General features: G+C 49.3%; 1 protein-coding gene and 2 long non-coding RNA genes across 3 annotated transcripts in view; 2 read left to right on the forward strand and 1 right to left on the reverse strand.

Moving 5' to 3' along the window:
* The window catches only part of SCHIP1 (schwannomin interacting protein 1), a 98,946-nt gene extending 88,900 nt beyond the window's left edge, over positions 1 to 10,046 (reverse strand). The window contains exons 1-2 of the mRNA XM_081300901.1: positions 9,811 to 10,046; positions 8,947 to 9,627 (exon numbers count right to left, since the gene is read on the reverse strand). Of these exons, the coding sequence (XP_081157027.1) occupies positions 8,947 to 9,627; positions 9,811 to 9,852 (723 nt within the window). The 5' untranslated portion in view covers positions 9,853 to 10,046. The remainder of the gene's footprint in view (positions 1 to 8,946; positions 9,628 to 9,810) is intronic.
* LOC308652843 overlaps positions 1 to 26,470 on the forward strand; it is a 1,084,519-nt gene that overhangs the window by 245,137 nt on the left and 812,912 nt on the right. The window lies entirely within an intron of this gene.
* Positions 10,662 to 25,519, forward strand: LOC308652835. Its single transcript, XR_014022908.1, has 3 exons — positions 10,662 to 10,790; positions 21,911 to 22,185; positions 23,925 to 25,519. It is a non-coding gene; the product is annotated as an uncharacterized lncRNA (long non-coding RNA).

Genomic DNA, 26,470 nt, shown 5'->3' on the forward strand with positions numbered 1-26,470 from the left:
GCAGAAGAAAAAAAAATGAATGTGGTATTGCTGATGGCAATTACTCAAAAGGTCATATAACTGCAAATAAAATATTTGGGTGGAGATGTGGGATTGTCAGTACCATGTACAGACATATGTGACAATCACTGGCAACTTTGGCATAGAAAACAAAACTGTGGAAAGCCCGCCCCCCTCAGCTCCCACCAAGTTATGCTTTAATAAAGCCTCGGTTGGCGGCAACTAAAAAGTGCGCTTCCAAGTACCTGAAGAAACTGTCAAGGCAGATGACAAAGTTCAGTGATTGGCAAGTTTGACATAACTAGTTAACTAGATATAAGGAAATGGTGACTATTCTTAGTAGGGAAGCCGGAGACAAACCCCAAAAGAACCAGCCAGGCTCAGGTGGACCGGTGAGGCTCCTACAGCTTAGAAGGGCAAACTTGGCCAAAGCAGGACAGGAATTGCCACAGCCTTCCTGGACCCGGTCAGTGAGAAATGCCATGGCCCAGGCTGACAGGTGAACTGAGACTCAGAGCATCCCGCAGGGAGCACAGGCTCTGACTGCCCCTTGGTCTCCTTGCTCTTCTCACCCATTCTAACCAAGCCACGCATTCCAGTTCAGACTACTTCCTGGGCTGCACCTAAACCCGAAAATGTATTTTTTTCTAGTCCTTTCTTGGCTCTTTCTTTCTCTCTCTCTCTCCTTCTTTCTTTCGCCTTATAACAAAATACCCACTCAAAACTGTCTAGAAGAACTGAAAAACCAGCCTCTACCTCAGAGCAAAGCCTGTCCAAGGAAGGGACATGACCTTTGTCCTTGGAAAGACCCACAGAGCACTCCTAGGCACATTCCCACCCTGCTAAGTTATTTATCTACAAATAACAGGAGAGATCTGCTGCACCAGGTGTCCCTGACTCAGTCAGGCTAGGTGGGGACCCATAGCAACCCCCTAGCAGCCACCAATCAGCATGAGACAGGGAAATACCTGGGATGCCAGATGACCCTCCCAGTAGTTTATGGTGGTTGATAACATGTTGGGAAACCATGTAGTTCAGCATGAACACCCCTCTTGGCTTAAACCAATCAGTTCAAACGAATACCCCTTTTGTACTGACCAATCACCCTTACCCAACTCGTTCCTGCCAGTGAATGTGCTAATCATATTTTAGAGTTGTTATTTGATTTTCCCGCAGTGTGTGATGATTTGCTAAGAGATTCTATGATGTATGTGAAGTCCCTGCACGTGTATAAAACTGCTGCAAACCCTGGGCTCGGGGCCTCTCAGCGTCACCAGTTGCTGTGTGTGCGCACACGGAGGACCGAGCTAGCTCGCAATAAACACCTCTTTGCTGCTTACATGGATCTTGGTCTCTAGTGGTCCTTTGGGGGTCCTGAATTCGAGCATAACAGAACAAAATCCGCGTCCCCCTGAAGCTGCTCCTCTCCCAGCCTTCTGAAACCAGGCACACCAGCCCCTCCCTGATGGTTCCAAGACTGGCAGATGAATGGAAGCATGGGTGGAAAGGTGACCCCACACCTTAACACCCCTGTTCAGCCTCCTAGAACACAAGTGGCTCCCTGCAAAGAAAGCTCTCAGGCCCTGTCCTACACAGTCTTCACAAGGGGTGGGCTGTGCATCACCAGAGGCAGTGTGGGAAGGAGGCACTGGCCAGGCAGAGCTGTCCCCAGCTGGCAGAAGCATGAGGGGAATAGCCAGGCCAGTAGAAGCACACAGCTGTGAGCCTGGCTTGAAGTCTGAGGGAGGAAAGTCATTTCATATCTGCTCTGACAACATGGGTCTAACAGGAGAAGCGAGAACTATTTGAAGGTTCTTCTACCCAACAATGAGAGTTAAGTCTGCTTTCAATTCTGGGAGATCTCAAAGGATGAGTTTCTGTCTATCCTCCAAATAAACTCAGGGAAGCATTCTTTCATTTAAAAACAGTGGACACCAGTTGAGTGGGACAGAGGCCCTGAGAAGCTGGCCTTAGGAGATGGTGGCACTGTGTGACCAGGGGGCCCTGGAAGGTGAGCATGGCAATTCCCACAGACCTCAGTCTCCTCCTTGAGAATGGTGAGGTCTGAGGAGACTTCTTGGATTCTTTCACCTCCAAAATCCATTTACTTTCCATTGAAAAGGCTCAATTTCCACAAGCAATGCTTGATTTTCTGCAGAAAAGACACCCAGGGAGGGACAGTAGGGAGTGCCATCAGTCCTAAGACCTCCAGAAGCACAAGGCAGCTGGGGAAAGGACTGCAAAAGCCACTTTTGTTAAAACACTCGGGCTGACTTTCACAAGGAAGGAGACAAAACCACTCAAGTCTTCAGGCCAAAGTTCCACAAATGAACTTCTTCGATTTTAATATGCAAATGTAAGATCACAGAATTTGGATAAGCTTTTAAGAAAGGACCTGGAACTACTACTGTCAGCACTAATAAGAAAGTTCAAAGTACAGCGGGTTTGAGTAAATCAAAGAACTGGACAGAAAGACTAACCCATAGATAAGGGGCTCCTCAGAGGTCTGCACTTGAAGGAACCAGACAGAGCCCGCAGCACACAAGTCTCACGGAGGGAGGGGGACTGCACAGTTGCAAAGGTGAGAAACATTCCCAAGGACAAACCAACACAGGACAATGAGTCCTCCTGATGTTACTGGGAGCCCCAGGGCCAGGGCAGTCCTGACAGGCCTGGCCTGACTTTCCCAGAAGGACTGCAGGAAGCTGCCCCAACATCTCTGGGCTCCAGTTTCCTCCTCTCTAAAGTGGGAACTGTAAGTGCCTTGCCCACTTTTCAGGATGACACAAATACCAAGCTAAAAACACAAGTGCAAGTAGTGGTGCAAGAATAAAAGAAACTTGGGGATAGGGCTGTGCAGAGATTAGAGAACAAGGCCAACTTTGGGGGGATCCTCAGCCTAGAGGCCAGCCTTCCCCAGGAGGGAGGTCCTGAATCCAGAGAAGGCCAGGCTTCCCCAGAAGGCCAAATCTGAAGGCCAAGCTTCCCCAGGAGGCTGGGTCCTGAGCCCAGAGAAGGCGAGGCTTCCCTGAAGGGAGGCAGGTCCTGAGCCCAGAGAAGGCCAGGCTTCCCTGAAGGGAGGCAGGTCCTGAGTCCAGAAGCGATGGCCCTGGGGAAGCCCAAAGGAAGTATATGTGGACAGCAGCTGGGCCTGGGACCTGCAGGGATCCACTGGGTCTTCCCTGTAGGAGTAAGGAAGCCAGCAGGACCTGGAGATGGAAGGATCCATCTCCAAGCAGGGATAGCGGGAAGGGGTGGGGCAGGGTGAGGCCTTCAAGAGCTCCAGAGCTTGAGGTCAGGACTCCTGCACTGCATTTTCAGATATGCACCCTGAAATTTTTCCTTAGGGCACTAAAGAGGCCCACCGTGCGCAAACAGTCAAAACCATGATACAATGAACTATGCAATGACAGCTAACCTGCACACACATGGCCACAGAACAAATGCATATTTACAAAGCTATAGGAGCTGTTTGCTTATGGTTGGCTTGCAACCAACTTTTTTTTTTTTTTTTTTTTTTTTGGCAATGTTGGAGATGGAGCCCAGGGCCTTGAGTGTTGAACATACTGGCAAGTGCTCTACCACTGAGCTTCACCCTAGCTCTTGCAACCTAATTTTCTTTGAAGTTTTGAGTACATGCTGATTCCTGGAACAACCTTTGCAGCTTTTAAACAAAAATCAACAAACATTAGAAAGGCAAATAAATTTGTGCACTAGACATTTCAAGATTAAAAAGGTAAAGTACAGAGTACATTTAACACTGGTAATTTCTAGTTACGCAAAAATGATGATTCCAGCATTGTCATAAGGCACATGCTTTGACAGAAGCAGACTTTGCACACCGTACCATGTGTTTTCAAAGCTGCAGCCTGCAGAGCAGGTAACTTATTAAACTCACAAACCTTACTACACTTTCTAGGAGCAATAAAGACATCTTAATTCAGACTATAAAAACAAGAATTCATGTAATCTAAGGAAAAAAACCCACTCAACCATGCAAGAGACTTCAGTAGCATCATTTATGGGAAGGAGTAGCTCCTTACAGAATAATTCTTACAGAATAATACATTGAAAAAAATCTGTAATTAGCACTACCCTAGGAAGAGACATAGGTGATTTAAAGTTTGTGATTAGCTAATAGTATCAACAAGTAAAAAGACATTATTTTCAAGTACTTTGAAATAACTTCATCAGCAGAATTTATTTTCAATTAACATGTCAATTAAAATTATTCTTATTTTCTCATTGAATGAGTAAAATGCACCTGTCATGGGCACTAAAAAATAATAAAACTGCACTTCAATGTGTCGGTCTACCGTTAAAACTCTTATAGTTTAAAAAAATGACTCCCTTCCTTTTTGGAGCAATGGCATAATGACTTGGTTGGATATAATGTACCACTCCATTGCTTTTGGTCTTTCCTCTTAAGAGGGGGGAGGGGAGCAGCCCTTGGGAACCTGAATAGAGCTTTCCTGAGAAGTGAAGGATGCAGGCGGGGTAGCCAGGGTTCAGGTTTGGGTTCTTGATGTGAGTCATCACATCATGAGGGCCCCCCTGTGCGATGGCCACGCATAGGGCACTTCTCTGGAAGAGAAGGCAGCTTTTTGAAAAGTTGAATGCACGATGCAGCCATTCCACTTAGAGGTCTTCACCCAAGAAAAATGAAAGTGTGCGACCACACACCAGGGCTTGCACATGCACATTCATAGCACTTGTGTACATGATAGCCAAAAACTAGAAATAGCCCAAGTGTCCATCGGCTCGTGAACGCGGCAGATCCATAAAATGGAACACCCATTGGCTACAGAAAGGAACAAGTTATTGACTGACACAAGGCTTGGTGAATGTCAAAACAGTCCTATGGGCTGTGGAGAGCACTTTGCTGACAAGATGAGTACTCACTGCGTGACTCCACTCATATAGAAAATATAGGCTGATCTGCAGTACAGCAGTCAGATCGGGTTGCTTAGGGAAGCTACTACCAAAGGCACAAAGGATACTCTGGGGGAGAAAGACATAGCCACTATCTTGATTTTGGTGGTGGTTTCACAGATGTGTCAGAAACCATCCATATGTCATACAAGTGACTCACATGTCAAAACTCATCAGATGATGCATTTGAAATACAAGTCATTCATTGTACATCAATTATACCCCAACGAAGCTATTTTTAAAGAAAAAAGCTAAAAGAAAAAAAAAAAGGAGATGCATTTGCAGAGACAGACAGGACAAGTTAAACTTGGAGGACTACACTCCCTGGAGGAGGGAACCTTCATGAAAAACCACGGAGAAAAGAGGTGAGATGACATCATCTAGAAAGAGAAGGACTCTGAGGCCTTCCCTGGAGGTACAGGGGTCCCTCAAACAGAAAAGCCTCGAGTAGGCATGAACTGAGGTCCTGGGCATGCAGAAGAAGACAGAAACCAGCTGCTTCTTGAAGAAGCTCCTGGTTTCCCTCAGGATGGTCCTGCCACTCAGGAGAGGAGGAAGAGGCCAGCAGGCAGGAGTTCATCACGAGTGCAAACTTACAGGAGCAGGCCTCCTACGTGACATTCAAGGACCACTACCAGGAATGGCTCCCCCCTCTACATGGCCTTGAGTTTACCAAGTGCTCACATACCAGAGGGTCAGGGCCAGACCGGGTGGAGGGCCGGCAGGGCTGCCCAGGGCAGGCAGTCTTGGTTATGGGTAGGTGCTTCATACTCCCCCAGGTGTGGAACACCTGTAGGCACAGGGGACAGGTCTGTGGAAAAGTAAACTTGCTGCCAGGCTTGCTGCCAGGAAGCCCTGTCACAGCAGTGTCCTGGCAATCAGTATGTGCCTTTCAGGGCTTCTCAGGGTTGCTCAGTGCTCCTCCTCCAGAGCATAAAGCATCACAAGGTTTGTGCCCTCCCAGGGCACCAAGGGAGGGGTGGCTCCCTTCACAGAGCAAAGGTCTGAAATCCCTCCTAAACATAGCGTATTTAGAATCTGCCCCTAAATCTTCCCTAGATCAAGGACAGCTGATGGTTAGCACAGTTCCCGCACCTCAGGACCTAAGTCTTCCTGAGGCACATCCCTGAGCTGAGAGGAGGGAGGAGCACTCTGCCAGAAGAGAACAAGGTAGTGAGATTGGGTTGTTTCCGTTTCCTTCTGTCCTTAGTAGCAAGGATGTTAAAGACAGAGAGCGTCTTCAGGAAATCTTTTAGGTTATGGTAAAAGGGGGGGGGGCACTGCTTCCTTTTCTTTCAATTATTTTAAGCATTAAAAGAAGGGGGACACTACCCCAGAGTCAGGCCCCACAAAAGACAAAACCTCTTTCTTAGGGGTGGGACCAGGAAAGGGCAGAGGTGAATGGGGTAGGGGTGGGGCTGTGGCCAGGGCTGGGGCTAGGCAGGAGGACAGGTGTGAGGCTGGGGTGGAGTAGAAGTAGGGTTAGGGTGAGTGGAGGAGGGCAGGGTTGGGGCAGGAGGAAGACAGAGGTGGGACCAGGGTGCAGCTGGGGTGGGGCCTGGTGCTCTGTTTCTGGGAGGATGGTCAAAAGGCCTCCACAGCAAGAGAGAGCTGAGTCTGAGATAATCAGAGGAACTGGGTGCTTGAGTTCTGGCAGAGGTAAAGGTAACACAGGAGCCCTGAGACAGTATAAGCTTCTAGGTGAAGAGAACCCTGGATCTACCCGCTCCTGCTGGTAAGCATGGGAGCCCCAACACACTAAGGAAAAATATTCTTTGAACCCCTTCAAGACACAGCACGTCTTCTACAGATCCCTGTGCTAGTCCCAGGATCCTGTCCTCATGCTCACAAGGTCTCCCACTTACAAAGGCAGCACTGAACAGGACTTCACTGAAGTGTTTTTAAAGCTAATGATAGAAACCCATAGTAAAAATAAACTTTGTTATATTGTAACCTAGTGCATATGCAAACAGAAAGAAACAAGTTTTCAAATCACCAAGCTTCCTGTGACTACTTCCAATACAGTTCACTCTATATTACAGAAACACTAAGGTGACTTTGCAGATAACTTAAGAGTTTGAAAAACAGCATTCAAAGGCATTTGGGTCTAGTAATTTTATTCAAATGCAAATCAAAACATGAAAAAATTTTAATATTAATTTCCTGTTTTCCTATATAAATACTTACTTTAAAATAGTGGAATCTAAATTTATGTGCTCATGGAGAAAATGCCTAGGGGGACATATTCAGGAGACCTGGGGGGGTAGGTGGGGAAATAGTTTGGGAGGAATCCTAACAGAAACATTGCTTACTAGGGGAGGAGACACCTTTGGTTTCAAAGATGGCTCAATAATTTTCACAATGTTCACAAAAACAAGAAGAGAAAGCAGGACCACCATGCTTTGGGAGGGACTGTTTGGACTGCTCTTAAGTGTCAGGTTGGAGGCATTTCTATCTCCCCACAATAGAGCTTGAGCCACACATGGACTGCAATGTGGCTGGGACCCACACCTGGCATAATGGATGGACACATGCTGCTCAATACATTCTGCCTCATAACTTTTGAGTAAGAGCTCATTGTTACCATCAAACCCTAACTTTGCATGTAGGCCCAATTTTTAAATTTCTCCAAATGCAAGTGTCTGTGTGATAACAACTGAACCTTTTGTTAATCTTCAAGTCATTGGTCAAATACATGGAGTTTAATGAGGTATATTCCTCAAAACACTAAGAAAAAAGGATGGTTTCCATTAAAGGGTACAAGAAACAGTATTGGCTGTAATGGAAAGTTTCCATGTCTGTTAGCTGCCAGGGTAAACTCTAAAACCAGCTGGAATTAAAATGAGTGTGTTAATGTAATAGGTAGTTTCTCCAGGGACGTGAGCCAGTGGGCTGATCTGTCAGCCAAGGGCTCTTTAATAGAAATGGTGCCAATTTTTCTGGGAAACAAAAGTTCCATGCTCACCCCTGAGGTCAGAAGAGCTTGCACCCAATTTCCAGTAGCCTCAGGGTCCCGGAGAGAGAAATCACACCTGCAGGCAAGCATTTCCCATACTGCCACACTGTCACCACGCACAAAATAGCGCTTTTAAACTGTGCCCTTCGGCCCTATTTAGGGGCATCATTAACGATTTCAAACTCCAACTATTGCTTTATCTCACAATAGTGAGAAATGGGGGAGCTACATTCATTATGTTTTTAAGTCATTTAACTGCAGTCCTCTCGAGGGCAAAGGAAATGCCGCGAAGAGTGGGAACCTGCGGACTTGGGAGGCAGCCGTTCTCGCCTACCGCGGTTGCTTTCCTGAATGGAGGCAGTAGCCTCCGGGAAGGAGCAGTTAAGTGATTCCTTTATCAAAACAAGGAGGGACTCACCGCAGAGGCGAAGGAAGCAAGAACCCCTCCCGCATCCAGGCAGTTCAATTCACCCCGTCGCCCCACCCCCTACCCCATCCCTGGCCCACTACAGCTCGGGTTTCAGAAGGGAAGAAAGTCTGGAGGAGGGCGGTCAACCTTCCAAACGCAGGCCCCTCGGCATAAGCGAGAAGGAGGTGTGGGCTGGGGACTACGTGCGTGCGCACAGGGACAGGCCAGCTACTGACGAGACAGCAGTGGCCAGGAGGGAGACCCACCACGATCGACAAAGCCTCAACTAGTACGATTTGAAAAATCCCCCGCAGGCACTGGCTTCGGTGCCAAAACCTCCCTGGGTTTATTTTCAGGCAAGTGACTCACAGCCTCCTCTCCATAAGTAATTCCATAAAAACGAGTCGCCGGTTTCACTAGCCCGACTTTCCGCTGCCCTCTGGCTGCCCCTCCCTCCTCTCCGCCCATCCTGCAAACCAGACAGCGCCCAGACAGAACAGTGGTACCCCAGGGGAGCAGAAAACAGGCTCCCGGCCCCGCCCCCGCCTCCCGAGTGATGAATGGGGCGCGGGCGGGCGCGAGCCCGAGAAAGGGAGTGCGGGGTGTGTACGCGTGTGTGCGCGCGTGGGCACGCACCCGGCCAACTTACGGAGGTGGAGTTGGTCCTCGCCTGGCCCTGGTTTCGCACCTCCTGCTCCCGGAACTGCAGCCCGGCCAGATGCTTCTCTAGCGCCTCCCAGTCCATTGGGGGCACCGGGGGCTCTTCGGGGACGAAAGTCCCGCCGTCCGGGGGCTGAAGACAGGGCCCCCCTGCCACCGGGCCCCGGCCGCCGCGCCGGCCCTCCGCCGGCTGGGGCTTCTGGATCGCCTGCCCGGGGCCCCGGGGGCCGCTCTGCCGGCCGGCCACAACCACATTGCCATTGTGCCTGAGGTCCTGGGGTTCGTAGGGGCGGAGGTTGCCGTTGGGCATTGGGAGCGGCCTGACAGTGGTGACGCTCCGGGCCCCGCCGCTGCCGCTACGGGTCCTGGCGCTCAGGTCCCCGGACTCCCGGGCCGGACAGCGGTCATCCTGGTACCCTCGCTCGTCTTCCTCTTCCTCCTCCTCACGGTCCTCCTCCGGCGCCCACTCATCAATCACCTTCTGGTAGACCGGGAAGGGCGCTTCATAGTCCTCTAGGGCAGATACCAGGTCCAGGCTGCCCCCCGGCGACGACGAGGATTTGCACTCCGAGCAAGGGGTCACTTTGGTGGAGTTGGACTGCGAACTGGAGCGGCTGCTGCTGCTGCTGCCGGCGTCACTGCCTAGATCCATCCCATCCTCTCGGTAGTCCTGGGGGAGGAGGCAGAGAGAGTGAATCGCCGGGCCGAGCTGCTCAGCCTCCGCGCCGGTCGCGAGCCCCCCACGCCCCGGGCCGAGAAGCCCGAGGAGGCCTGGGGGCAAGGGCCGTCCCGGGCCCGAGGTTTCCCTTCGCCCTCCTCCCCCGCACGACCAGACTTCCTGCGGTTAACTAACGCTCAGATTCGCACAGAGGTGCCCGGTCGCCAGCGCGCACATTTCATGCGAGGAGCCCCGGGGCGCGCGCGGACTTTGTTTTAACCATTTTGCGTCGGGCGCGCCCCTGCACCCCGCCCCGGGGATTCTCCAAGAACCGGACGCTTCCCACAGTATTCAGATTCCCTGGGGGCGGGAGCCGAGAAGGGGGAGAGCGCCCACTAATTTCGCACCTCGAAGGGCGGTGAGACCACCCCCACCCCGCCCCGCCCCGCCCCTTTCCCGCCCGCCGCCGCCAGCCGCGGCAGCCAAGGGCTGACTGCACTTTCTAAGGAGCGGCGGGCGGCGACAAGGAAGCCGCCGCCCGCCCCTCCTCCCGCTAGCACAGGGTCGGGACCGGCGAGCTCTGCCGGAGCGGGGCAGCTTGGCCTGCGCTCCCCGAGGTGCGCCTGCCCAGGCGCGGCTCAATCGCGGCGGCTGCGCGGGTCCCGACACCGAGCATGCCCAGAGCCACCAGCGCGCGGTCGGCTCCCGCGTCCTCAGCGGCCGGCTGGAGCCAGAGGCCTGGGGCAGTCAGAGGAGCCCGGGCTCGGGCGTTGGGGGCGCAGGCCTCCGGCTGGTGAAGGCATCGCCCGAGGGTGCCCTGTGCCCACCCTCCTGCGCGCGCTCCTGGCCTCCTTGCGGCGCTAGCCACCCAGCCCGAGCCTCCTGGCGCCGCCTAGTCCACGCGGAAGTCCCCGAGTGACCTGGGGGAGGCCCTCCCTCCCCCACGCACGCAGATTCACGAGTCCGTGCGGAGCACGAGTGACGCGTGCTCGCCGGCCCGGCACCGGCGTCCCCTCCACCCTCCTCCGGCTTCCTGTCCCCACGCCGCCCAGCTCCTGGCCTCGCAGCCACGTCCCCTCCTGAGCCCAGGCTGCGGTGAAACCTGTTGCTGTGGTTCACGTTTCTATCCCCTCCGCTGAAATGGCTCATGGAGGCGTGCCTGTGGGAAGCCAGGGGTAAGTGTTAGAAGGGTGAGTGGCTCGGTGGTGGGGGCCGCGGTGGGTTTGGGGGCATCCAGAGACTCTCATCCCACCTCCTGGCAAGAAGACCCGAAGGAAGGGCGAGGCTGTGTCCTGTGAGGTGCGCCTACAACATTTGATGGCTTTGCTTCCTTCAATTTCTCTGGAATCCAAGAAACCTGTGCTGGATTTTTCAGATATGCACGGGTGGCCTCAGGTTGGCAGCTCTTTTTAGGAGGGAGCGTTCTTGGAGTGAAAGGTACCAGCAGTTGAAAACTTAGCTGTTCACAGAATGCCTTTTAAGGGCTAAGAATTTCCTGTGAAGGAACCATCGGCCTGCAAGAACTGGAAACTAGGAAATGCCCTCCTCCCTGTGGTGATAATGAGAAAGAGCACTTAGCCCTACCACAGATTGGGAAAATCAGCCCCTGGACTTCCAGATTCAGGCTGTTACTAATTATTCCAGTGAATTCTGTCCTGCCTGGCATAGTGCAGATGGGGGACAGGGGATGCCTGGGATTCTTTAGCAGGGAGAGGCTGCCACCCTTACCATTCTTCTGTGCCCTTCTGGGGACTGTATATAGCAGGACTGCTTCCACTTAGGTAGTCCTGAGCTCTGAGCCTGAAAATTCAAGCTGACCTTGTAGCTTGTCTAGAAGGAACAGTGGTAACAGGAAAAGGGGCTCTCTGGTCTGACCAGCTCTTCTGTAAAAAAAAACAGCTGATTGTAACTTAAAATATACTTTATGCCAACATCTGTAAACAACCTGCCTTTATAATCCAAATATGGTTTGATTTCAGGGTTGCTGCAGAGCCCCAGCTGCCTGCTTGGGTGTGGAGGTGGCCCTGAGAATGTTTAAAGAGCTGGGAACTAGAGAACTGCTCTTCCGTGCCCCTTTATGACCTCACAAGGCTTAGGTCAGGAAAAGTGTCTGCTCTGTGGCAGGACACAGGGAGACCAGTAAGCATTGGTGGACTGGGGTGACAGGGAGATTCCATTTTTATGCCTTAGGCCTCCCCATCTCCCACCCACTCTCCCTCCTGGGCACCTGCTTACTCCCCTGCCATCCAGATGGTCCATGTTGTGTTCGGGAAATGCAAAATAAGGCCTAAGAAAAACATTTGGCAAGGTAAATTCACTGCCAAAAAAGCATGGTATTTCAAAGCCAAATATAAATGTCTTTGAATTATCTGTATTTTCACATTATTATTTGACCAGATATTCCAGATCAGATGGGAAAGTACCCAGTTTCCCTTTCCTCTTCTCTTCATGCAAGGTGCTTGGCCAGACTACTTTCCATTCTGTTTCCAGCTTTCCATCTCCTGCCAAGAACCCACCCACTTGGGAACAGGAAGCCCTGCTAGCTCCTAGGCCCACTACAGCTCTGTCCAGCAGGATGGAGAGATGATTTGCAAAGTGTTTGAAAGGAACATTTTCTCAAGTTAAAAGTTGAACGTCATAGGTGCCAGTCAAGTGGGAGTCACCCCAGAGCCCTCTTGTTCCTGAACCTTCCCCATCCATCACCAGGTACAGGGTCCCTCTTGAATATCCACTAGCCCCTGCCCATTCTCATGCAGCCAGAGTGGCCTTTCTAACAATGCAAATCTGCTTTCTTCTCTCCCTTGCTCCATTAAAACCCCACAGAGCTCCTTCAGGGAACTGATGCCCACCACTGCCTCCAACTTCCTTTGGCAAATTTTAACTCAGCCAAAAAGTCTCAATGTAAATGTCACTTCCTATTGGGCAGCTCCTCTGATTCCTGCCACCCCCTGGGTGATTGCTGGTCCAGTCCACTAGACTCAGGCCACTCATATATATAAAAATACATGTATCTGAAAAAAAAGTTTTATGAAAATCTTATATCATAAAATCTTATTCTAATGTATTTAGAACAGAATCTAGTCATACCTCACCGTGGGGCTTTCTAACCCTTTGTGGGTCAGGGTTGTTAGGGTAAAAGATGCTCTGATTTCCACAAGGGCAGGGTTATGGTGTTTGTTGCTGAGTTTATGAACAACATTATCTAACTCATTTAATTCTCAAAAGTCCCATGAGGAAGCCATTATTGTCTCCATCTACAGGTGAGAAGGTCAAGGACAGTGAGGTCAAGTAACTTGCCGAAGTCAAAATGCTAGAACAGTAGGTGGTAGAGCCAGTTCTAGAAGCTGGACAGTCACTCAGCCATGCGCTTCAGGTCCCTGGCCCTGCTGCATACAGAATTTTTCCAAGCAAAGATGTTAGGAGGCAACATCTCAGACTAGGTCTCAGCCTCCTGCCCTCCAATCTTGGGCATCTTACACCTGCAGAGAAGAAGCACTGAGGGCACCTTCCTCCTCAGCCCCACTGTGTTCCATCTCCTCCAGGGCCACCTAGCTCAGGAAGGCCCTAGAACTCCAAAGATGAAATCTCACATTGGATGAACTCTGCATTAAGTAAATCCTATAAGAAGGAAGCCACAGTGAGTATGGGTCTTCAATAGGAAACCATCCAGACTCATCCTGAAAGAGTAGAGACAAGATGACATTCCTCAGGATCAGTGCTGTTGATAGGATTTTAAATGTGTACATTAGAGGAGTTTGAAAAGGTAGGAATAGATCTATTTGCAAAATTCCCAAACTAATTTTGAAATCATCAGCCTTGACTCTGAGCTTCCCTGTGCTGTGGCATTTAGAGTAAAAAGATATGGCTGGCAGAGGGCTTGCATCTCATCTTTATTGCATGAACTGCATGCAGGTCATGCCACATGCAGATGCTATGTGAGAGTGACTGGAGTGAACTGTATATAGGATGTCTGGAATCCATCCCCCATCTCTGACCCAGCCTAGGACCACAGCTTCCCATGAAAGGGGCATGACTACTTGGCCGTGGTGTTTGGCAGATAGAATCAATCGGATGCCCTAATGGATGAAACTAGAAAATACAGCATAAAAATGGCCCTGAATAATCTTTTCATCATCATCCTTATTGAAAGGCACAGTGTATCCCTCTGCTCACTCAAACCAGGGTCTTCCTGTTAGCTACCTGCAACATTTCTTCTTTAATTCTGCAGATACTGTGACTTGATCTTCACTATATGTGTAGATATTTTCAAGATGGAACCTACGTAGTGTGTAGTGTGGTTTTCTTCTTTCTTTCATTTGGACAGAGCTGTACTTACATAGAGAAAATTCCCTTTAAAACACATACACACCTTAAAGGTTTTGGTTCTGTATAGTAAACTGTGAGATTGTATTTATTTCCTACGTTTTCCTCAATAAAACCAAAATGGTACTTAAGAGATGGCTCCAGTAATCTCTCTCCCAGACCTGAAACCAGGATGCCTGGCTAGAGGAACATTCCCCCACTGAGGGAACTCACTAATAATGTGTTTGAGACCAGGATAGCCCCCAGGCGCTGGGATGAGCAGCCCTTTGTGCAGCAGAGAAAAGTCAGTGCTGAGTGGACCTCACCATAGGGCTACCCAGACCTAGCCTCTGCTGTGAACTACTCAACAGGATCTGCTTGGAGGGACCACCTGGCACCATCCCCATGGCTGGTGATTTCTGTGCATTGTGTGGTATGCACAGGGCTCCACCAGGAAGGAACCTGCTGTTCTTTTCTTAGCAGAGTCATTCCTCAGATTGGATGACAGTGTCAAAACTTCAACAACACAAATGCCCTGTCTCTTCTTCCAGAAGTTTTCTGCCATCACCTTGTGCTTTCCTGAAGTTTCTAGCAGATCTTGAAAAAGCAAATATGTAAGCACCCCTAGTTTCTTTTGGAGCTTTGTTGATGGGTATAGATTACATAAAAGCGCTTATTTAGGAGGAGCTGGGGAGCTCATGGGTGTGTTCACTGCAGGAACGTAGAAAAGTATCTGGAGAAGTAGCACAAAGCCCACATGCACAAGACCCCAGTAAAGATGAGTCACCTTGGAAATCCTGGGCCTTGTGCTCCTGTGTATTGTGCTTCTTAAGAAGCACATCTTGCAAGTTGCTTTACAAAATGAGCAACTACAAAGTGAGAACTCTTCTGGTCCCTTCTTAACATCACTTTGGAAGTGTAATGAAATGGGAAATAGCTGCTGGTCTTGTCCCATGGTGCCATGGGAAAGATGGAGGCAGTGTGGAGGGAGAGACAGTCCTCTCAAGAGATTTGGCCTGCAGTCAGGGTCACTGGCCTCATGGTAGAGGTTATTTCAACCTCAGAATCTGCTGGAATTTCATGGGCCATCACTCAGATAACTGCAGAAGCCAGAGAGATCAGAGAAGTGGACACCAGGGGTTCAGGGCCAGGTGACTGAACTGCAGGGCAGGCGTGGAGCCTTCCATGTTAGAATTCAAGACACCAGGCAGCTGCCATCCCTAGTTATCCCAGCTGCCACTAGAACCCTGGGGCAGAGTTCTCATCTGTTGGAAAGCCAACACTAGAGACACCATGGGTCTTAGCGTGGTGGGACTAGGGCCTGGCATCGCTACAATGCTCTGGCTCAGGCCAAAAGTGTCTCTATCGGCGTGATGCCCCCAACTCCCACCAAGGTAGGGGTCAGCAATGGCTAAATATCAACCTTGAGGAGTGGGACCCCTTATCCAGTTCTTGAGATGAGGTTAACTAGACTTGTTAATTTTTAAGTAGGAAGATAATTGACCTAAATAAACTTTCAGAATATCACAATAAAAAATGGTTCCACCAAAGCAGTTTGTGATGAATTTAAAAAATCACAAAGTACATAAGGGCTCTCAAAAAGTAAAAATGCCCAACTTCACTAGTAATCAAAGAATGCAATTTCAATTACCGTGAGGGGATAGTTTTTCTGTCCAGGTATTTAGAAATGACTGAAAACTGTAACACTCAGTGTCAGAACACACATGGTCAAAGGAACACTGATACACTGCTGCTGGGTTCATAAACTGGTCACTTCACACTTTCTAGAATACTATTTGATAACACGTCTTAAAAAATCTACACAGCTGTGCCCAGCGACCTGTTATCAGTTCTGCAAGTGTTCCTGGAATGTCCGCTGCCTGCCGGGGAGATGTGGCGGTGAAATAAAAAACCTTGCCTCAAATGGAGCTTCAGTCAGTTGAGGAATAGACATTACAGGCAGAAAACAGAATAATTTAGATTTAAAATGTAATAAGGACCCCAAAATGGGCTGGAGTGCTGTGGACAGAGCAGTGGTGTGACAGGGACATTGGCAGCTGGGACGTTGTAGGCAGAGGGAAGGACGGAATAGAACCTTGAGGCTGGGAGAGGTCTCGGCTGGAAGGAGGCCCTGGATGGATCAGGAGGGAGTGGCAGTGTCAGACCAGGTGGGAGTGAGAGGGGTTGCCATGAAGGTCTTCATCCCGAGAGCCACACATGGGTCTCGGCAGGTCGGTGCTTGGGGACCTGCTCTGTGTGGCACAGTACTGAGCTGGGCTGGAAGGATGGGCAGGGCAGGACTGGTGGGGAGAGCCCTGTTAGAAGGCAGCAGTATCTGGAAGAGGCTGCAATGGGTCTTGGGGAGGCATCTAGGAAGCAGTCACAGGACCTGGTGGCTGGGAATGGTGGTGAGGGGGACACAGGATGGGTCCACAGGCAGCCTAGTGGAGGGGTGGAGCCACCACTGAAGGGGACCTAAGAGGAAGAGGGTTGGATAGGGGAGGAGAAAGGGCAAGCAGCCTGGGGAGCTCTGGGGGGAGATGAATGCCAGCTCTAGTGGGAGAGGGATGCCAAAGCCTCGGGTGGAGTAGCATGGCTTGGAGACAAAGCAAGAGGAGGCCAAGCCTGAGGGTGCCGCACCGACAGAAGCAGGTTTGTAAGGAAGATGTGGAGAGGAGGGACCCTTGCCACTTCCTGAACTCCTGGCCCACAGAGCCCACAGGGATCCAGATTCACGTAGGAGGCGCTCAGTGCAGCATTTACAATAGGACAAGTTAACGGCAACCTAAAATGTCAGAACCGGCAGGAAGATAGTCACACTCGGACATGGCATTCTATGGAATAGATGTCAATAAGATATCTTCCAAAGCTGCAGCATAGAGAGGGTAGAATGTCAGGCTTACTACATGATTCACATTTTCAAAAAATTAAATGTTTATATGGCTGGGGGGAAAAATAGCCTATAAGTAGGTGGGTATTAACAGTGGTTAATGGTGAGATTGCAGGTGATTTTTTTCGCCTTTTTGTCTATTTGTATATTTCAATTTCTTTGTAATAATCATAAAGTAAGTGTTAAGCATATTTATTGTACTTAAGATGCATGATTATAAAATTGGTTGAGGAATTCCTTTTTAAAAATAATTGTTCAGAAGAGCTAGAATTAATTTATATAAAGTCTGATGAATCCTTTTAGAAAACAAATCATTTTATGGTTCTGTAAATCCCCAGCTAATGTGAAGTTTTGGGTATACACTTCAGCTCGCACACTTCTGCAAGACAGTTTGAGGTCCTAGTGGTCTGAAGGAGAGATTGGCAACTTATTTGTGAGGGACTTGATAGTAACTATTTTCAGCTTTGTGAATCATACAGTCTCTGTTGCCCAGTCTTATTAATTTTTTTAAGCAGCCTTGTGAAAGTGCAGATTCTCTTGGCTTTGAGTCCATGCAATAACAGAGAAAGACAAGAGAAGACTTAACTGGGCCCCAGTGAGACCTCTGCCCTGAAGGACAGATGTCATGCAAGGGAGCTTGGCTGCCTTTCATAAAAGCTCATGTAATGTTGGGACTGTAACCAGATGAGTCTTCAGTTAGTAGAATAATGGCAGCAGTTCATGTCTGTTTTTCATGGGAGGCAGACCAAGTGGAAAGGTGAAAGAGCAATACTTCAGAAACCATTCACATGTTTTTAGTGGGAAATGATCCTATGCAATACGTCAAGGAGTTAGTATTTTTAACCTAGAAAAGTAAAAGCTAAAGAAAAATCTTGTTGTAAAACAATCTTTTCTTATTCTATAATCTTAAGATTTCTGTTCTGAGGGAGTGTGATGGGTATATACAGCTACCTGTCCAGTTGTTCATGCTGCAGACTTGAGAGCACCCTCATCCCCCCTGTTCTTGACCCCTCACCAAATGTGGTCAGTGCTGCACCCAATCCCCACCTCAGTCTCTTCTAGAGAGCCTGACATTCTACCTTCCCAGGCATCTGTGTGAAGAAAGGCTGCTGGGCTTGGTACTCATTGACATTACAGGACAGAATGCTGTTCTGTGGATTAACACCAAGCCTTGGTGACTCTTGTGAGTATCTTATAAGTTGTTCCACAGTGATCTGATACTCAAAGACACCCATAGGGATAAACAGGTGGAAGAGGCTTAGCTTTCGATTAAGACTTCCATGCAGAATCATAGCTGGCATTATTAGCACTAGTGAGTGGAGATAGTTGCATGTACAATACTGTCGGTGTTGCTAATTATATCTGATCACATTTTTAAATCATGCTAATAACTAATAGCCTATAAGTAATCTCCTGTTATAAGACCTTTCCATTTTATTAGGCTGTAATGGGTTCACTGGTGCTTAATATGATGTGAATATTTGCTGACTCCAAAGAATACCTTTATTAGAATATGCATATGTGTTCAATTTATCGTCTCAATTACACCTACATTAAACCTTCAAATTAAGTTTGTAAAAGCAGGTGAGATGTAAGCTGCAGAGCCTGTGGGTTGCGACCTCTAGTTCTGTTACCTTCAAGAATGAGCACTCTGTGAAGCAGAGGGTTCTCCTGTCAAGAATGAGTTCCCCCAGCAACTTGGAGCTGAGGCAGAGGGTGGCAGGTTCAATGCCAGCCTCACCAACTTAGCGAGGCCCTGTCTCAAAACAAAGAATGAGCACTCCATGAAGCAAGGGTGCACCCGCCTCCCTGGGAAATGCTGCCCAGCGCCCTGAAGTGCCACTGAGCCCAGGCAGGGAAGGAGCTGCAAGCAGGAGGGACACAAATCTCCTACAAGGGCCAGCAATTTCCCCGACTCCATCTAAAATGATTCCCTCTTACTGTTTTTTAATATAGAAGTAAGAAATTAGGCCCTTCGTGCATTTTTCCAACAAAATACACTTTGCTCAAGTTACTCATAATCTTTTCCCACTGGCAAATCTATTATAAAAAATAAAGTCGACTACCATTTGGTTTGAGAATCAAGAAATGGAATGCCTAGCATTCATTTAGCCCTTGGTTTGTAAATAATTATCCGATAACAGAGACTTTCCCCTTCTTGTGGAGAGTAGATTCAAAACAAAACAGAAATCTGTCCCTAGGTTGCCTATACGAAGTACCTCGTTTAGAACCTCGGAGTCCTCCATTTCCTAGGACTTCTTTTGAATCGGCTTTGGTGAGTTGAAGCCACACTGCTCAACCTGGTGTGGGTACAACCACCCACCCCTTTCCCTGGTGCCTTAGGCATCCAGCACAGTGTGTGTGTGTGTGTGGGGGGGGGGCGGGGGGGCTCCAGATGGCGCACGGGGCCAGGAGACAGGACTAGGCCAGGGTAGCCAGGCCAAGCCGTGAGCACTCGGAACCCTGCCTGGGATTTGCCACATTATATTCCACCTCTCCTTCTACTTAGATAAATTTTTCTTAATTAACTCATTTTTAAATCAAATTCATTCAAAAAGACTTTTATCACTATTATCAATGGAACACAAGTATCATGTGCTAAAGTAGCTGTGGTATACATAGACTGTTTTTCATCAATTGTAAGACACATTTAATCTTAGTATTTCTGAAATTGGGGCTTGTCTTATGATCAGTGGCCTCTGACAATTACAGTTGACTATGTTCCTTTTCTCTCCAGTGGTGGGGATCAACCCAAGCCCAGCTCATGCTAGGCAAGTGCTCTGCCACTGAGCCAGGCGCAGCTAGTTTATGGCACATTAAACAGTGATGTGTTTTACATGTCAATACATTTTAGGATTGATGAAATATAATTGATTTTGCAAAAGAATAGTATTAAACTTTAAAAAACAAAAAGTAAAAATTGCCAATGGAAAATAGAATCCATTGCACTGACATACACTGTGTGTCTAAAGATGAGTTTCTTACTGGTGGGACAAGCTTTTGCTCAGGGATAGCTGCATATTTTACTGTACAGTTTCAGATAAAGATCAGGATCCACATCAACAGGCTTATTTCATGTTAACCACATTAAAACCCCAAACTCATGACGTGGTTGGATGGGGTTCTGGGTTCTGACAGCCTCTCCCATCTGTGCCTCCTCTGCCCTCCTCAACCACCTGCCACCTGTTCCAGCAGGGGCCCACTGCTCCTGTCTCTGCCCAGCACTGCAACCAGGCCACGGGAAAAGGCCCTCATGCACGGAGCCACCACCTCGAGGAAAGTGTTCACTCATCCGTTCTCTGCCTATTTGGCCACTAATCCACCCAAACACTTCTACTATGTACAGGCACAGGATTGGGTTCAGAGGAGATTGAAAGAGGCCAAGAGCTTGTGGCCTTGAAGGGACCACAGGGTGCCAGCGATCACAGAAATTCAGAGTCCTGGGGCGGCATGGCCAAGCGTGCTGGCAAAGCCACCTGGGGGCAGCTCAGCAGCCTTCCAGAGGACTGTCACTTGGATCCATCCCGAGGGCTCAGCAAAAGTCGCTGGAGCCCTCAGAGGCTGGAGGATAGAAGGACCAGGGGTCTGAGGAGCCATATGCTCTAAAGCTTGGAGACCAAAGAAAGCCTAGTTTGATGCCTGCAAGTGAAATAAGTTTCATGTCCCTGTGAGGATTGAACACTGGGGATGTCACCACAGAGGGTGGGAGGGTGAGAAAGTAGGCTGGGAGAAGGACATGCAGCTTCCATGTGAACTTGAAGTTGAGAGACCCAAGGGATTTCAGGACAGGAATGGCTGGATTGTATACAGTTGGTGTGTTTGATGGTGTGAAAAAACACACCTGAAGGCCTCAGCCACAGCGCTCAAACCTTTGGTGCATGTGGATCTGTGTCATTTTAGAAATGATTTTGTGAGAATGGAGGGGACAACAAGAGTGTGCAGATCACTAGTGAGGACAGACCCCACTCAGGCCGTGTAATCTCCCTGGAGAACTGGAGTGTGCAAAGACAGCAAAAGGGCAGCACATGAAAAACCTCACAAGGAACACGAGGAGGGCCAGGCCACCAGGTTAGACAGACCAGCGAGTGACAGTGGCAGGGGTGGAGGACTTCCCCTCCAGGAATCCTCAGGGAATTCAGACAGCAGCTTTACACCCACATCTACAATCCTGCCTTTAAGAAGCAGTCTCTACTTTTAACTTTCTTTTATCCTGGCGACACTTAAAAAGCCTTTGTATGATCACACAGTCCACAGAACCTCCAGGTACCTGCCACCAGCCCCTGGCAGCCTTACTTCACCCATGATCTCCTGTTTCCCTTGCCCCACTGAATTGCTTTGAAGAAATTCCCAATTACCATACAATTTCAAGACAATGATCTTTGTCCTCCTCAGTCCAAACCTGTCAGCACCAACGGCATTGGCATACCTCACACTGAGGCTGATTATGAAACCACTCAAAATTAACAAATGCTGGGGTGAAGGCTACTTTCTAATAAAGAGAAATAAAAATAAAAAAATGTTAACATGATCATGAGTCAATTGCAGAAAGAGAATATGGAATAATTTTATAAATTATGCTAATGTAGTCAACAAGATCACTAATAAACTCCTACAGCGTGAATTAAATTAAGATGGTTAAACACATAAGCAGGAAATAAAAGGAAAGTCAACTTGAAAATGTGTAAACTAAAACATCAGATAAATAAGCCAGGAAGAAACCCCTGACAGCAGGAGGCCTGGGCAGAGTGGGGAGTCCCCTCTCAGGGCCCCGCTGGCCTTCCCTGACCCCTGGCAACACCACTCTGTTCTCCAGCTCTGTGATTTCTGTCATTTCAAGTACATCATGTCAATGGAATCTTCCACATGCAGCATTTCAAGGTTTTCTCCAGTGTCACTCTCTGGAGGAGTGTCCACTCCTGAATGTCTCAGGAGTTCGTCACTGTGAGCCACCAAGGTGCACATATGTCCACATCATGTACTTGCGTGCTGTATACCCATGAAGGGACGATTGGGTTGGTCTTGCTTTCTGGTAGGCTTCTTAGTCTTCACCTTCTTAATGTGAGTGGACATTTCACATGTTTTAATGTCCTGTTTCTATTCCAGATTCAGAAAATGACCAAGAAGTGCAACTACCCTTAGGGGAAGACTGGCACCCTGCTCAGCACAGGCCGCTGGACCCATGCTGGGGAGCTCGGGGATCCTCTCAGTTTCAGCAGCTGAGAGTCAGTCTAGGGGTTGCTGCTGTCATTGACCTGGTTCTGGTCTGGTGGTCTCATGGACCCTCCCCACCCAGGATGGCACCAGGACAACTCCAGCGGACCTGCCTGAACTCTTGGCACTTGCCACTCACAGTGCATGAGGGGCTTAGAGAATGGATGGTGAGCCAGGCAGGGAGGAGAGTGGAGATGCCAGCTGTCTGCCTCGTGCACAATAGTCCCTAGGGGTTGTCATGGGGGCCCCCACACTTTGGGGCAGTGTCTTCCATGCAGCCACGCTGTAACCACCAGCATGCACTCAGCAGAGGGCTGAGTAAGGAAGAGGCTTTTTTTCCCCCCTGGAGGCTACCATTGCTCCCGCATAGTCCTCCCTGACTTCTCTAAGTCTCAGACACTGGCCACTGTCCTCAAGTCCTGCCCCTGTACCTGTCATAGGCCCTCGAATCCCAGTCCCAGGAGCAGAATCAGGTTGGGGTCTTCCAGCCTCCCCTTCTCAGCACCACACCAGCAAGGCCAGACAGACCAGGTGCCCCCACGGGACCTTCCCCAAGGCCTTTAGCAGTTCTAATTGTGAGGCGGCTGTAGTTACAGGCTTCAGATAAGAGAAAGGAGCCAAGCTTATGCCAATGAGAGCAGCCTCAGACTTCCTGGGGTAGGGTTTTTCCTAGGAAGAGCTAAAGAGGCATGAAGTCGTGGAGCAAGGGGTCTGGAAACTGCTACTCAGCGATTTTATGTTAGCTCTCTGTAAACACAAGACATGTCATGAAGGCTAGAAAAAAATGGTAGTATTTCTAAAATCTTATGAAACCAGGGCATCTCAGCAAAGCCATAGGGTATTAGACACATGCCAGCTCAGAGTTATCATTATAATACCTGAAACTCACTTCTGTCTCTCTAATTCTAAGAAGTCCAGGGTCTTAAGGGTAGAATCCATGGCTCTAAGCCAGAGCCGCTCTGGGGCTGTGAACTGACTGGCTGGGCTCACTCTTCCCTCTGCTTACCTCTTCCCATCCTCTCATCCGAGAGCAAGCCTTTGTTGAACATCTAATCAGTACATTGCTCAGCCCAGGAGGGTCAAAGAGACAGAACCATGACAGTGCTGGTCTCAACCCTGAGCAGAGCTTGAGAGGTCCAGAAGAGGGGTGTAAGGTCAGAGGAAGCGATGGTGTTCTAGGAGCGGACAGGCAGTGGCTGTGGAGAAAGCTGTCAGCTCAGAGGGGTGGCAGGCAAGGTGGATGGTTTGGGCAGGTCTGCAAGAGTCTTTAGGGGAACTGTAAAGATCTAGAGTGGAATTACAAATCAGCCTCAGGGTGACTTGGGCTGAGCAAACTTTTTAAGGACTCCATCTTTCTGACCCATGAAGGTGACCTTGTCCAAAGTTTGCATGGCTAGTTAGTAGGTAAAACAAGATTTCTTGATGAAAACTGTTGTTTTTTTCTTGCTAACACACAATCCTGGCTCCCACTTCATGCTCAGTGTGAGGTGGACTGCTCTTAGAGGCTGTGGCTGGGCCCAGAGAGGAAAGCTCATCACTGTCCCCTGGGGTTTATAGCAAAGAAGGCCATGTGATGTTCTAATTCTGGAGCTTGCCTGTGTAGATGGGTGATGGGTTTAAGCTAAAGAAGCTTTAACTTGAGAGAGGGTGGCCCTTCTCCTTTCTGTTTCCCTTCCTCAGTTTTATCCAGAAATGGGAAGGCAGAGTATGGATTAGTGAAGACCTGATTCCACTCACTCAGGGGGAGGCTGTGGCTTAGTCCCTGTGACATCTACCCCAGCTCTCAGGGTAAAAGATTCTGGTGGGGAAGACCCATGTCCTGATGGCAGAGGCTTGCTGTTGTGGCAGCTGGGTGTGGCCGATGATTTGCAAAGACCATGTTTTAACCCATGTACTTCTCCAGCAGCTTCCCACTGTGGAAGGTTCACCTGAGATTTTCACCCTGGCTCTCAAGGCCCTGCAGGACCTCTCAGAAGAGACATGCCTTGCAAGACACCATTCACCAGTGGGGATGGCCTAAGCCAGTCATCACCTCCTCCACCCACCCCTTCAGCTCAGCCAGGGCAAAGGGCTACTCCCCCAGGAGAGAAGTGGGTTCTGCTGAAGGTGGACTGTGGGGTTGCTCAGCCGGGAGCAATGAGAGAACGGGTGCTGTGGAGGGTGGACTTCATTATTGCTTTGTGGATCTCTGCATGAGGGGACCTTCTGAGGGCAGTCTGGGGGCCACTTTGGGGAGAGATGAGGACTGCCAACTTGGTTCTGTGAAGCCCTGGAGGCTAAGCTGCTTTTGTGGTGGAGGAGCTGATGAGGCACTTGGAAACCTGTCTTTTATGCCTGAGTCAAGTGTGTGGAGATACCTACAGGCTCTTCCAGAGACTTTGATGTTTGCATAATGTTGCTGTTTTGGGAGAATAAATGTAGACTTGGTCCCTGGTATTCAAGGGACTGGGGCACTAGTTTTACAAAGTGATATGTGCAGGTTGATTCCTACTGACCCTTCAGAAAAAGAAATCACAAAATGGTATTCAAGAAGTGCATGTAATTTTATCTCTTTACAAGCCCTAATAGATTACCTCCCTGGACAACTTGAAATGCAGAGGGACAGGCAGGGTTGAAGTGCAGGAGGACTAGGATTTGCATGTGAAAGAGCAAGTTCTGCTGTAATTTGGTTCTACAGAATCCTCTCCTGGAAACCAGCTGTTTCTGAGGTGGAAAAACCTCGTGAAGATGTCATGAGAAATGGCGCTCTATGTTTACTGAGAGGCCTTCTGCTGAAGGAGATGGCTTTTGGTTCTTCACCACTACCCCTTCACCACTAACACTATCCCTTCACCACTAACACTTGCTGTTGTGGCCTCTGGACGGCTCCCTGTCGAGCTCCCGTCCCTCCTCCAGCTGCTCTTACAGCTCACCCTCCACACGAGGCTGCTCATCCACAAAGACCATCTTTTAAACACCTCTCCAGCAGCTGCCCCCTGCGGGAGGTCCACCTGAGCTTCTCACCCTGGCCCTCCAGGCCCTTCAGGACTTCTCAGTGGAGACACGCTTTGCAGGACACTGCCAACAGGACAAAGCCTCTTGGGAGTCTGTGCCTCCAGGCAGCATGAGAGGCTAAGCCCCCCTGACCACCAGGAGCCAGCAGAGCCCTGCGATCAGATGCCAGGGGCACCTCTGCAGAGGTGGGGAGCCCATTGCCCCACCAGCCTGCCCAATCTGGCCACCGCCTGCCTTGGCCCTCAGGACCTAGGCACTGCCAGTTTCTCTGCTTTGGTGCGATTAATCCCCACATCTGCCTATGCAGCTTTTTCTCCCATTCAGAGAGGCCTTCCCTGGACACCCCACCTAAAACAGCTGCATATGCATGCGCGCGCGTGAATACACACACACACACACACACACACACACAGCATCTCTATGCACAATTACATTTGCACAATCTCCCCTCTGCTTCCTTACCTCCTCTCTGCTCTAGAATGTAAGTTCCATGAGAACGATGTTTTATTTTCTGCCGTATCCTCAGTGTCTACAGATACATCTTTATAAATATTTGTTGACTGAGTAAAATAGAGGCCACTGTTGTATGTCATTTTACCACATTTATCACAAATGCAAAGAAGCAGTGAAAGACTTGTCAGCAACAAGGCCACCCTGCATACCAAACGCCATCACCTCCTTGTTGAGTCACAGTGATCACTTCTGTGTGACAGATGGTCACACTGAACATAATCCCCGTGTCCCCACATGGGCTGCCCTGTGCAGGCCCTGCATCTCCTTTGCTTTCCAGTTGTTCTGCCTTCTGAAGGCCAGGCCCCAAAGAGACTCACCTTCAAAGCAAGGAAGGGAGAGGAAGCAAGTTGCATTGTTTCCCAAGAGAGGAATTTGAATATGCATTTCTCCTGATTCTAGGTCCTAACAGAACTGATCCAGAAGTGGGGGGGGGGAGGGAGGGACACCTGTGGGGTCAGGACAGTGGGCACAAAGCACAGACAGAGCTCAGCATTCCAGAACCCCCTCTAACTAAGCCCCTTCCACCTGGGACTCCCAGTCCAGTGCTCCAGGAAGCTGCTGCTACACAGCTGGCATCCACAGACAACCTGACATTTTACTTTCCAGCCTTGGAATAGTGGGAAAAGCCAAAGCTTTCGGGATAAGTGTGAGTTTGAGTACATCTTCCTCTTGTCACTGGGAGAGGTCAGTTACTTAACCTCTTCATTTCATGATACAAACATGTAGGTCTACTAGGTGATAGATAATGTGTGTGTGGTACTTAGGCTGATGGGATAGGCACACAGCAAACAGCAGCGTGCCCCTCTGGATAGGAGAGGGCCATACTTTCCCCCAAGGTTGGAGGACATTTTACCTTGGAGGTGAGAGGAGGTGCAGGGCCTGGGAGCCCTGCAGTTTAGGTTTGATGTGGGGGTAGAGGAGTGGTTCCCATATTGTGGCTCTCAG

The sequence above is a fragment of the Spermophilus citellus genome (assembly GCF_964194105.1).
Source record: "Spermophilus citellus genome assembly, chromosome: 7".
Taxonomy (NCBI): domain Eukaryota; kingdom Metazoa; phylum Chordata; class Mammalia; order Rodentia; family Sciuridae; genus Spermophilus; species Spermophilus citellus.